Source organism: Manis javanica, chromosome 5 (assembly GCF_040802235.1).
Source record: "Manis javanica isolate MJ-LG chromosome 5, MJ_LKY, whole genome shotgun sequence".
NCBI lineage: Eukaryota > Metazoa > Chordata > Mammalia > Pholidota > Manidae > Manis > Manis javanica.
In genome coordinates, this window is record NC_133160.1 from 19,551,580 (window position 1) to 19,565,025 (window position 13,446).

Below are 13,446 nucleotides of genomic sequence, written 5' to 3' on the forward strand. Positions count from 1 at the left end.
AGACCCATTAGAGTAAATTACCGAGATAGAAACATCGCCCCACTGCTTGCTGGCTAGGACGCGTCGGCACCCTGAGCATCCATTTGTTTAAAAGGAAACACAGAGCCTCATTTGTAGCATCAGCATGTACAGAGTCGCGGGAGAAAAGATGGCCAGAGAAAAGAGGAGCGTGGAGGCTGTTCTGCCAGAGAGGGAACGGCTGGAAAGCTAAAATAACTTTGTGAATGTGCCTGCTTTCCAATAGGTGAGTTTATTTTCCAATTGCATTTAGTCATGCCCATGTAGAGACAGCCTATATCATGTTCCTAAGGAGACATACCTGAATAAGTGCTTTAGAAGTCCTAAATAAATAAATAAATAAATAAACAAACAAACAGATCACAAAGCCACAAGTTCTTTACCACTGGCATTTATGCAGTCCGCTCGTGAGAGCGTTTTATAAATCCAGAGACAAGGAGCAGCAGATCCCTCAAGCAAGTAATTGACAGAGAAAGAATAGCCTGTCACCCAGGAGAGCTGGAAGCGCTGCATTTCAGTTACAGTTTATTTAGCTTTACTGGGCCTTGATTGGCTGGGGGTTTTCTAGAGCTCCCTTGGAGCAGATGTTGGCTAGACCAAAATGGTGAGGACACGCTGTAATATTTGCATCTACCGCAAAGGGGTTTCTTTTTGGTTTTGACACATTTGTGGGGTGCAGGTACAGGGCTGTGATCTAGCTCCCATACCTGAGAACTGCTGTGGACGTTGGAGCTGGAAGGGGCCTTAGAGCTGATCTGATGCCCCCCTCTTTACCAAGAAATATTGCCCCACTGCTTGCTGGCTAGGACACGTTGGCACCCTGAGCATCCATTTGTTTAAAAGGAAACACAGAGCCTCATTTGTAGCATCAGCATGTACAGAGTCGCGGGAGAAAAGATGGCCAGAGAAAAGAGGAGCGTGGAGGCTGTTCTGCCAGAGAGGGAACGGCTGGAAAGCTAAAATAACTTTGCCATGTCCCCTCACAGGAGTTCTTCCCCCAGTCCACCCCAGGTGTGACTTCCAGTGCAGCCCTCTGCGCATCGTGTCCTAGGCCTCTGTGATTCGGCTGCCATCTCTACCTGAGCCCTGCGGCCCCAGCCTTTGTCCATCCCACTTTGTATCCGTTCTCCTAGCACAGTGTCTGGGCTGTCCCAGGTGCTAGGAAACGTTTGGTAAACCACAGGGAGACGGGCCAAATCCTGCTGACCAGATCCTAGGAGTACGTAGTCTCCTACGTCCCCAGGCCACCTCATCCCCAGCTTTGTCACTCAGAGCACCCCGATATTGATCATAAAGGAATGAGCTGCTTCTGTCGGTTTGGTGCCTGGAGTTTATTAGGTACTTACTGATACCCGTCAATTGTAGATAGGGCTGAAGTGCGGGGAAATGGCTGCCTGCATGAAGCGAAATTCAATAAAACCGCATTTTAAGTGAAAAATCAGTATAAACACCAGGCTTCTTTGCCATGGAAACAGAGGTTGCTTAGAAACTGCCTAACGGGCGAGTTCTAAATTTTTTAAGTCAAGTTATCATTTAAGCTACACGGCCCCACAGGTTATTGAGAGATAATCACTCGCCTCAGGACACTCAAGAGGCACAAGGTACAGCTGAGTGCCTCCCAAAACTCTGGGGACCAGATAATCTCTTGATAACTGCGCTCCCTGGAGCCACTGATTTGGGCCTGGGGGAAGGAGAAAGAAATTTTTGTTCAGGACTTAAATGGCATACAAGTATATATTTTTAAGTGTGTCTCTTTGGGTTTGAAAAAAGATGGCGCTGGCCCTTTGGCATGTTCAGCAGCCATCTCTGCCATGTCTTGAGATGTATTAGGAACATTTTGCAGGGAGTTTACCCCAGTCACTTCAAAGCAAGTCCTATCCTTGTCTTGGCTTTTGATTATGCAGAAGGGCTTTTGAGGTCTTCAGCTTTTGGCTCCTCACTCCCTGGGAGCCCCTGTCCCCAGCTCAGGATGGGTAGGAACTGGCTTTGGGATGAACTGATACCAGAGTTTGGAGCAAAGCTGGGCCACTGAGCAACTCAGACAAGACCCTGGGTCTCAGGTTCAGCTCCCAGGGGCACAAGGCAAACAAACGTCCAAGTGCAGGATTTGTCTGTATTTAGAGCTCAGCAGGTCACATGTGTTTCGCCAAGCAAGAGCACAGCTACACCAGCCAGTGCCTGGTTGCATGGCATGGTATTTGCTCCTCACCTCAGGCATGCAGAGGACAAAGAATATTGCATTTGTTTCTTCCTGAAAATAATGGACTCAATTAGAAACCCATTGGCTAAGACGTGAGACCCCCACGAAGTCAGTGTGAAGGAAATTATGAGTAAAACAAAGGCAAATGTTTTGCCCTTTTCAGAATGTCTCAGAATTTTCCATGGTGTGGTGCTGCTAAGGTTGGTAGTGATAATTATTCCTTAAACACACTCTGGAAGGAACAGTGTTTTCATTATACACTTCAAAGTGTTTTCCTGCACCTCATCTCCTTAGAGCCTCAGAACAAACCTGTGAGAAGGGCGGGATGGGTGTGATCATCTTCCTTTGGAGAAAGAGGAAACAAGTTCACAGAGGCAAAATAATTTGCTCCGAGCCACAGAGAAGGGAGAAGGAACTTGTATTGCTGCCTGCCATTCTGGGGAGTCTACCTCTTTAAGAGCTAAGAAATGAGACCCCAAATAATTCTTCCATGAGTTTGGCTCTTGCTTAATAAAAGAAGGTGAACTTTGCACACGTTTTCCTTTGCGTCCCAGTTAGCATTTTATTTAGAGATCTCACAGGGCAAAGAGAGTGGCTTCCTTCCTGCTAAAGAATACGTCTGCATTTAGCATGTTAAAAGGGACTCAGAAAATGAACGTCGCCATGTGTTTATGCCATGTAAGTCAGAGCAGAGTTGTGACTCAACAGGGCCGTGGCACCACTTTGCTGGGTATTGTCCAGATCAAAATATTCCTTGAAGCTGAGAGGGAGCCATGCTGTAGCTTGAGAAATTGTTCCAGTTCTTGAAAGGGTAAAAATCCAATGAAACCATTTACATTCTAACAGTCTTTGGCACTAGGGAAAACTGTCAACTGTGTCACGTGTAAATAGAAATGTGTTTCTCATTTTTGGTGCATTTTCTTAATTTCCCTTGCCACTCTAATTATCAAAGATATTTTTGTTTTTAAACAAAAATTGTCTCCTACGCACGCCCCATCTCCTTTCTGCAGTGAAGTGGAAACGATGAATTAGAATATTCTAACCGCTTCTGTACCAACCACTGCTGAGGTTATAAGCAATGATTATCCTAAGTAAAAACAAATTGTTTGGGCACAAAACAGGCCAGAAAATTTTTCAAGTTGCCCCCCTTCCACCTGCCTCCCTTATCTCCTTAGCATGTCTATTAAACCTAAGGAAGAAAACAAACCTGACTTCACCACAGTGAGACCCAAATCCCCTGAGGGTACAGGCTTTTCAAATCACTGAAATTAAAAACCAGAATTTAACCCCATTTAGCAAGCATTTTAGTTCCTATTTAGTACCCCAACAGTCCAGGAGAGTCTAGGAATGGTCATCAAGAATAAAATGTGATCCATCAAATAGATACCAAAGCTGTGAGTCAGTAGCTAGGGATCCATGAGCTAGATGCTATGTAGGACTGGATCTGTGAGTTCTCATTTAAATCTGCAAAACCCTGAGTGAAATATATCCCCCATTTTAGGATTGAGGAAACAGAGACCAAGACAAGCAGACTCATCTCCCTCAGCCACATAGCTAGTGACATCTGCGATGCCATGAATCCTGTTAGTAATGTGCCTTAGTCCTTCCTTGATGGTGAGCAGTGGACTCTCCTTCAGATACTTTTATAGAAGGTAAATACTTAAGATGTCATCTTAAGTCATTAGTATGTGGCTTAATAAATTGCTTATTACATACGAGAACCTGTGCAATCAAGTATTTTGGGGGCTTACTATGTGCCATGCTGGGTCCCTGGGATATAGCAGAAAACCAGACAGAGACTGTCTCTGCCCTTGGGAGTTAGTTTTGTCAAGAAGGGAGATGATCAATAAACAAGCAGTTGATAAGTGCTTGCAAGGGTGTCCTGAAAGAGAAAAAGGGGCAACTACCTAGGCAAACTGGTCTGGGAAAGCTGACCTCTCTGAGCAGGAGATGCATGAGCTGAGATGGGCAGGATGGCTGAGAGGGAGCTGCCCGTCCAGGGGTGGTGCCCAACTGTCCTCATCCTTTCTAGGATTGCAAATCAGGCTCAGACTCACTGAGTTGGCCAGGTGTGTGCTTACATTTGGGGACTGCTCGGTGCAGTGGCCCTGGGCATGTGACTGATCATTGAGAAATGGGATATGAGTGGATAAGAGGCAGGGTATGTGACCCCAAAGTTCACTCCAAGATAATGAACCTCACCCTTGGTGGATATGTGTGGCATCGAGTGGCCCCAGATCCTTCAGCTCTGTGTGTGCCATGCATAGGACACCAGTTCTCTGCCCATGCAGAAGGTCATAGGGCAGGGATCAGCCTGTCCTGCCCCAGGAGAACTGGTTCTGATCCCTGTGTGAGCGTGTGCAGACCACCCAGAATCCATGGCTCTCCTGGCAGAAAGGGGCCAACCGCAGAGCTCAGTAGTGAGCTGGAGGGCCAGAGATGAGGACCTGGAGACTCAGAAGCCATGGGCCTTCCCAGACTGCTCTGAGGCTGGTCCTGAGAGCCAAGTGGGCCTGTAGTGAAGGGTAGGCCCTGTCAGTTTTCTTCTTTCTGAAACTCCTGCTTTATACCCCAGAACTTAACTGTTTGTTTGTTTTCCAAGAACTTGGATATCAGTATTATTCTGCTCAGATGAATTGTCTTCTCTATGTCAATGGATATGAAACTCTACCTCTATTTCTGTTAGGCTTTGGGACCATCCTAATGGCCCTGTCTTACCAACTGAAGTGGGTTTGTTCTGCTATCAAAGTGATTATCTTTTATCATCAGTTTCTTCTCAACTAGCCGAGTGGATGGGACACCAGCAGCCCTCCTCATGCCCCCGACACCCCTTTCTGTCTCTCCACAGGGTTTTCCTCCACTTGATGAAGGTAGACCCAGATTCCACCTGGTTTCTCCTGAATGGACTTTACTGCCCCGTGCAGTTCACGCCTCCCCATCCCAGCCTCCACCCTGTGCTGCTGCAGGGGGCCATGGGGCAGCAGAACCCATACGCGGCCAATGTGCTCCACCTGCTTCAGGAGCTGCAGTGACCCCTCCGCCCCTTTCCTGCCTCTGTATGGGGCTGACCCCACCCGGGCTGAGGTGGTGGCAGTGTCAGAGAAGACTGAAGGTGGATTAGATCGATTTATAAATTGATCAATCACACAACTGCATAGAAATTGGATTGAAGCAAAGTAGCTGACTGTTATTTATATTTCATACCTGGTTTTCAAGTGACATTGTCTGGCAGCTCTAAGGGCTTAGCTCCTTATCTTACCATCTCTGCGGCCCCAGTTGCCTCACAGGCCACCTGAACCCCCCACCTCCCACACACACCTCCTGAAGAGCTGAAGGGCGCATAGGGCAGAGCCTGTACTATGCATTGTGTGTGTCCTCTGAGTACTTGCAGACCACAGACCACGTGGGAGTATCATACATCCAAGAGTCCTCAGAGCACAGCCCTGCCTCTCAGGCCAACATACCTGCCTCTCCTTGATAAGATGAAACTAACTCATTGCACCTAACCTGTTCTTTGGAAGAAAATGAAATAAAGGCACTCCCTGGATGGAAAGTATTAGGAGCTCACTTGGAAGTTTGTTATCTAAATTGGGTGCTTTTTTAAAAAATGAGTTTATGTTTTTGAATGACTAATACAGAACCTTGGTATAAATCCAAGCTGTACAAAGCTTGATTTCATTGAAACAGCGAGAAGTTTCCCTCCCTGTCCGCCAGACATCTGGTTTCCCTCCCCACCGGCAAACACTCATGATTATTTTTTGGATACCTTTTAAGTAGGAGATCATAAATTATTTTTTAACATTTTGCTATGGATAATTCTGAAGCCCTGTGCCATAACCCAGCTGCACCATTAACCAATACATGTCCAGCTTTCCTTCATCACTATCCCTTTCCATTTACTTCCCACCCCGACCTGGCCCCTGAATTATTTTCAAGCAAATCCCAGATGTCACATCCAACCTTTTTTTCTAAATACATTACCACAATAGCATTATCACACCTAAAAGAATTAACTGGGGTCCTTTTATCCTGTATTTGGTCAGTGTTTAAATTCCCCTGGTGTGTTTGAATCGGGATCCCAAGGAGGTATGTACATTGCTATTATCTGTATGTCCCTTAGTAAATCTCTGAATTTATAGATTCCTCCCATCCACCACCACCTCTTTTTTCTTTTCTCTGTTAAGTTTTTTGTTGAGGAAATGAAGTAATTTATCCTACAGCATTTCCCACAGTCTGAATCTACCGTCCTGTGGGGGTCACTGCACAGGCCCCTTCTGTCACCTCTATTTCCTGTATGGGGGGCAGAGCAAGAGGCCTGCTCAGGTGTGATTTTTCTGTTCTCGTTTTTTGGCACACTCCTCTGTAGGTGGTATTATTTGCTTCCATCAGGAGGTATTTAATGTCTGATGTCTTCTCGTGATATTGGCAGCCATTGGTGATCCTCTCCTGGCTCTACTCGTTCATTAGGGATGGCAGAGCGCTATCCCAGGGCCACCGTGCCAGCTTGCTTTTAGCTAGAGTACTTGTGTAAAGGGAACTTCCCTTCATCAACCATGTGGTAACCTTGAGGGAGTTTGTGTATAAAAGGCAGGATAAGTACCCAGTTTTTTAGCTGGAGGATTTAAAACACACATATTATGTACATTTAGGCACACAGCTACATGCACACATGCACCTATGCTGAAAGTTTCTAAGAATGATGAATGTTTCCTCATCGGATGAATGGTGAGGCACCGTCTAGATATCTCCTCCAGTGACATAGATAATCCTCAGGCTCTAAGAAAAACCCAGAAGGTCATTGGCAATGGGACGTATTGGAGCAAAGGTTCCCAGGCAGTCCCAGAGGGGTGCCCTCATGTCCTTTTAGGGCCCTGCCCACAAGGGCAGCGGGATGGCCGGCTCGGGCTGCAACCTGGCCACTGGTCTGGCTCTGCCAGGGAGTCCTCAGGGGCCCTCCCTCTGGAGCCTCAGTGCTCTGGCCTGTAAAATGGGCTGGAGAGAGCCCTCCAAGAACCCGAAGAGATCTAGGGACTCACTCCCGAGAAGCATTCTGCTGCCTCCCGTCACTCCGAGGGAGGGCAGGGCACCCTCCCAGACTGCAGTTCCGTATCCTCTCCTGGGTCCTGCAGGATCTGCTGAGCTGGCTTCACTAATTCTGTGTATGATTCCAGAGACTGTACCTGTGACCCCACAGAGACCCCAAGGTAAGAACCCCTGAAAGAGATAATCACTTCCTTCCAGTTTTAAAAGTCTGGGATAATTTCCTCTGGGAAAAGGTGGGGGAATGCCCTCTAATGAAGGGGACTAAAAGAATTCGGGGCATTTTTCCTAATCCCACTGAGGACATGAAGTGATGGGCTCACTCAATCTCTAGGTCCTGACAAATGAGAAAACAGGTCAGGGAGGTGGTGTGATTTGTGGAGCATCACCTAGCTCCCAGTGAGATTCGGGTAGCCTGCCTTCCTGGGGCGCCTGGGCATGGCAGGCCGTGACAGTGTACCACAGGGTAGGAGAGCATGCGCACACATCCTGTGCCGTGATAAAACTTGGGCTCTGGGGAAGCTCTCCAGGAGATAATCTGTGTGGGAAGATTTGCCATAGTGTTCCAAAAACCCATCTCTTCAAAGAGTTAAGGCATCCTGAGTTGCTTTCAGATTCCTGCAGGCAGATTGTTGCACTTGATTAAAAAAAAAAACTAATTAGAGTGCCTCTCTAGTTATTATTTTATTAAGGCAACTTTAATTTTGAGCCTGTCCAGCTGAATCAGTCTAGCCCTTGTTAACGTACCCGCGCAAAGTGATTGTTTCCCCCGATTAAAACTTGTTGCTGCAGTGAGGTTTCCTCCATTTGGGGTTTATGAGCATTGGTTTAGCCAGAGTTGGGATAGATAAGGGATTAATAGGCAGATACTGAAACGCCTTGAGTTCAGATTGAGATATCTAAGCTCTGATCTGCAGGCAGTGGGAGGCTCCTGGAGGATTAAGGCAAGTGGAGGGCTGGGTGCCCAGGATCCTGTGAAGGGTTGAATGTGGTCCTCAGGAGGCACCGTATTGTGGAAAGAGCATGGATGCCCTGGAGTTCATCAGAACTGGGGTTGATTTCTGACCCTACCTCTTAGTAACTGTGTGACCTTGGGCATGTCACTTTACTTCATTATCCCATCTCTAAAATAGAGTTGCTGCCTCTGCTACTTTGGATGGCTGCTTCAGGAGGAATAAATGCTGTCGAATTTATAGTGGGTAGCATAGCGCCTGGGTCATTCCTTCCTCCCTCTTGACCCCATTGCTCATGGTTTTGTTAGGGATGCAGTACATGCTTCTCCAGACAGGTACAGCTGGGGAAGGAGATGGTTACATCTCAGGATAAACCACCCAGGAACTAAAGGGGGCCACAGCAGAGGAGGAGCTAAGATCCTGGTAGGACAAGAGACTTCTGGCAGGTAGAGAGGATAAAAAGCATTCTAGTCTAGGAAAATAACATGTCCACGGGCGTCCGAGTATACCTGCCAATATTTGTACTCATCATAACTCCTTCAGATGCAACTGACAGGTGACCCAATTCAAACTGGCTTAAGGAAAAGAAAACGGCTCACATAAGCCACAGCCCAGCTGGCCCCCGATCCCAGAGCCAGTCTCCGTCTTTTGGTTGTGCCTTCCCCAGGGTTGGCTCCCTTCTCCGGCAGCCTCTCTCTCAAGTGTCCAAGATGGCCACCAGTGGTTGCAGGCTTATGTTCTTTCAGTTTAGCAAGCCTAGGAGAGTGTGCACCTCCTCCTGACAGTGCCAGCTCAAGGCCTAGGATTTGGTCTTCTTGGCTCAGCTGGTTCTTTGCCCTGCCCCTAACCAGCCACAGTGCATCCAAGCAGGTGTCAGCAAACTTTCTCTGTGAAAGGCCAGACAGTGAATATTTTAAGCTTTGCAGGCCATAGGGTCTCTTTGGCATCATCTGCTTTGATTTTCTTACAACCCTTTAAAAATATAAAAATCATAGCATCAATAGAACAAAAAGGAACCCTACAGTATGGGAGAATATATTTGTAAATGACAGATCCTATAAAGGCTTGACATCCAGAATATATAAAGAGCTCACATGCCTCAACAAACAGAAAACAAATAATCCAGTTAAAAAATGGGCAGAGGAACTGAACAGACAGGTCTCCAAAAAAGAAATACAGATGGCCAAGAGACACATGAAAAGATGCTCCACATCGCTAATTATCAGAGAAATGCAAATTAAAACTACAATGAGATATCACCTCACACCAGTAAGGATGGCTGCCATCCAAAAGACAAACAACAACAAATGTTGGCAAGGCTGTGGAGAAAGGAGAACCCTCCTACACTGCTGGTGGGAATGTAAATTAGTTCAACCATTGTGGAAAGCAGTATGGAGGTTCATCAGAATGCTCAAAACAGACCTACCATTTGACCCAGGAATTCCACTCCTAGGAATTTACCCTAAGAATGCAGCAATCAAGTTTGAGAAAGACAGATGCACCCCTATGTTTATCGCAGCACTATTTACAATAGCCAAGAATTGGAAGCAACCTAAATGTCCATCAGTAGATGAATGGATAAAGATGTGGTACATATACACAATGGAATACTACTCAGCCATAAGAAGAGGGCAAATCCATTTGCAGCATTTGCAGCAACATGGATGGAGCTGGAGGGTATTATGCTCAGTGAAATAAGCCAAGCGGAGAAAGAGAAATACCAAATGATTTCACTCATCTGTGGAGTATAAGAACAAAGGAAAAACTGAAGGAACAAAACAGCAGCGGAATTACAGAACCCAAAAATGGACTAACAGGTACCAAAGGGAAAGGGACTGGGGAGGATGGGTGGGTAGGGAGGGATAAGGGGGGGGAAGAAGAAAGGGGGTATTAAGATTAGCATGTATCGCGGGGAGGGAGAAAGGGGAGGGCTGTATAACAGAGAAGACAAGTAGTGATTCTACAACATTTTGCTGTGCTGATGGACAGTGACTGTAAAGTGGTTTATAGGGGGGACCTGGTATAGGGGAGAGCCTAGTAAACATAATATTCTTCATGTAAGTGTAGATTAAAGATAAAAAAAAAAAAGAAAGAAAGAAAAGGGGGATTACTCCTTGATAGGATAAAACTAACTGTAAATGAACAATTAATGCATGCTTTAAATATCCTTAATTTTGATCACTTAAATGGTGTCAGATGATCGGCTATGGAGGTACACTTTTCTGATAATATTCCTTTCTCTTAAAAAAAAAAAAGCAGTTCCTGTGTGGTGACCTCCAATGAGTTCTACACAATGGTATAAAGGGCATATCAAAGTGTGGGCAAAGGGTCTGTTTGTGTTTATACAGAGGATCAAAGCCTAATTTGGCTACTCAGAAAATGAACTAAGATATGATATGAAGAAGAACTTCCAACATCAGCACTCTCTGGAAGAGTCATACCAGAAGATGATCATCAAAAAACCTCAACAAAGATCCAGGCGATGCTGCAGTTGTAGCTGCATCCATCCCACCAGTTCCTGGACTTGCCATTGGAATGAAGAAGGAGATATCTAAGCTGGCCTTTGCTTTCAGTAAAACAACAAATTTGACTGGATCTATACTGTTGGAACTCAACCAAGAATTAGAAGTGCAAGTTGTAGCACTCCAAAATCTTACAACTACAGACTATCTACTGTTAAAAGAACTTATAGGATGTGAACAGTTCCCAGGAATGGGTTGTTTTAATTTGTCTGATTTCTCTCAGACTGTTCAAGTACAGTTGGACAATATCCATCATATCATAGACAAGTTTTCACAAATGCCTAGGGTGCCTAACTGGTTTTCTTGGCTCCACTGGAGATGGCTGGTAAATATAGATCTGCTTTGGTTATGTAACTGTATTCCTATTATGTTAATGTGTGTGTGCAATTTAATTAGTAGTTTAAAAAATATACGTGCTTAAGTTACTCTACAAGAAGATATGTCAAAGAAATAATCAATCCTCCCATGTTTTCTTCCGTCTGCTACCTCTATAGCTTTTCTTCTTCCTTCCTAATTACAACCCTTAAATAGAATTCATGCCTCATATCGAATTTACCGAGTATCATAATTCCTCCAAGTGGTAAAGATACCTCAAGACAAATGCTGGGCATAGAAGCCACAGGGCATAAATCTGCAAAGAAGTAAAAAGCTAACCTTTTCAAACAATATGGCTTTTCTCTCACTTACCAACTTTACATTTCCCTGTATGGCCCTGGAAGATGACTGGTTAGCCAGAGACGGGTAAGATTCCTCAAGGGAGGAACAACCTAAGACAGGCACAGTCGCAGGGGGGCCATCAGGTGAGAAATTGGGGATCAACAGTGGTGAGGCTTAGATCCTCACCCCCACTGTTTTGAGAGAAATCTTCTGCATCCGTGGATGTTTTAATGCCCTTGTCTACCTTGGATTAACACATAGTCTACAGGCACACACCTGATCATCTATATTTGCTCTCTTACAACACTAAATTATGTTTTCTACCTTTATCTTGCATCTACCTACCACTTCAGCATTTTATTAAAAATAAAAAAAAGTAATAATAAAGGGAGAAATGTGGGATCCACATATAAATCAAGTATAAAAATCAAATGAATGTTCATATTTGACCTGATTGTTTATAGTTCATAATGCGTGATCAAAACTGAAAGTTTCTGTGATATGACTGCCCTTGTACTGTTCACCATGTAGGAACTTATTCACTATGTAAGAATTTGTTCACCATGTAAGAACTTGTTCGTTATGCTTCAGAAGATTGGAGACTGACAAGAATTAGGCTTGGGGTGGATTAATGATTGTGCATTGAGCATTGACCCCCCTATAGAGAATTTTATTGTTGTTAACAACCATTTGATCAATAAATATGAGAGATGCCCTCTCAAAAAAAAAAATATATATATATATAACCAATAACAAAATACTATCAAATCACCTCAAAAAAAACCCAAAAAAACCCCAAAAAAACAAATACCTTTCTATTATAAGATATGGAGCAAGAAAAAGGTCAAAGAATTTTATCACCCAGTTATGAATTTACATGAAACTCCTTTCAAAAAGAAATGTTAATGTTCCTGTTTTTATTTAATAAAATCCTCTCCCCTCTCAAAATATATATATATATAAATCATTCTTAGCTCTATGGCCTTTCAGAATAGGCCGGGAACCGTTTTTTTTTCACCCTCGGACCTTCCTTTGCCAACTCCTGATGTATAGCATTTCCCATTAGCACACCTGGAGGCCAGGTGGTCAGGTTGGCTCACCAAACCATATGGCAAGAGCTGCGGTGGAGTGATTTCCCTAAAAGGAAGTGCTAATTTGGTGGTTACCAGGAAAAGAGATGTGGGTCAGGGAGGGGCAGAAATGACAGGCATCCACCTCCCATGTGTGTGTGTGTGTGTGTGTGTGTGTGTGTGTGTGTGTGTGTGTGTGTGTGTGTGTGTGTGTGTGACAGTCTAGGAGGGTGTTTGTTAGGAGGTTGTGGTTGCTGAGGCCACATTTATGAGGGAACTTGAACGCCAGCCTGGGAATACCACACATAAGAGACCAAGAGGTGGCCTTGGAAGGTTCTCGAACAGGTGAGTAATGTAGTGAAAGCAGCGTTTTAGGAATATTCATCTCGTGGCGACATACAGGAGAAATTGGAAGAGAGAGACTGGCAATGAAATTGTGTTTCTGAAAGTCCCAGGACGAGAAAATGTACCTCTTCCATCAACCCCAAACTGTTTGACATGCCGTGGTTCATGGCCAACTTGAGGCACATAAATATGTGCTTTAAAGTTTAAAAGTAAGAAGTGAGATGAATGGAACCTCTGATGAGGCTTCCTTCGGCTCATTCTGGAGAGCTGAGGAGCCCTAGAAATGATTTTCCACAGCTCCAGCTGTGATGAACACAAAGGGGTCCCTCTCCCTTTGTGTGACTTCCCCCAGCCTCTGTTGGGCTTGATTGGAAGCCAAGTGCCCGAACTGCCTTTCCCCCAGAGTACGGAAGAGAGGCCAAATTTCAGAAAATAATTCTGAGTGATGGCTGACTCTGTCGAAGCGTTGATTGCTTTATAAATGGCATTCTCTCTGCACGGCACCCTCCCTCGGGCCCCCCCCGCCACCACTGAAGTTTGGAGGCAGCGGCTTTTCAAATTATGCTTGGAAAGCAACCTGATTTCCCACAGGAATCATCTCCTAGATTAGGAGCTGTTCTACCTTTTCCGACAGTTTTACC

At 45.1% G+C, this 13,446-nt stretch overlaps 1 protein-coding gene across 7 annotated transcripts in view; it reads left to right on the plus strand.

Moving 5' to 3' along the window:
• TTI1 (TELO2 interacting protein 1) overlaps positions 1-5,774 on the plus strand; it is a 45,118-nt gene extending 39,344 nt beyond the window's left edge. For 6 of the 7 annotated variants that reach the window (XM_017652781.3, XM_017652782.3, XM_017652778.3 and 3 more), the window contains one exon: positions 5,067-5,774. In XM_017652781.3, coding sequence (XP_017508270.3) covers positions 5,067-5,250 — 184 coding nt within the window. In that variant the 3' untranslated portion in view covers positions 5,251-5,774. Of the gene's footprint in view, positions 1-3,719; positions 3,871-5,066 lie in introns of all 7 variants that reach the window. The other variant, XR_012131367.1, reaches the window with a different exon arrangement.
• Positions 5,775-13,446: the final 7,672 nt, after the last annotated feature.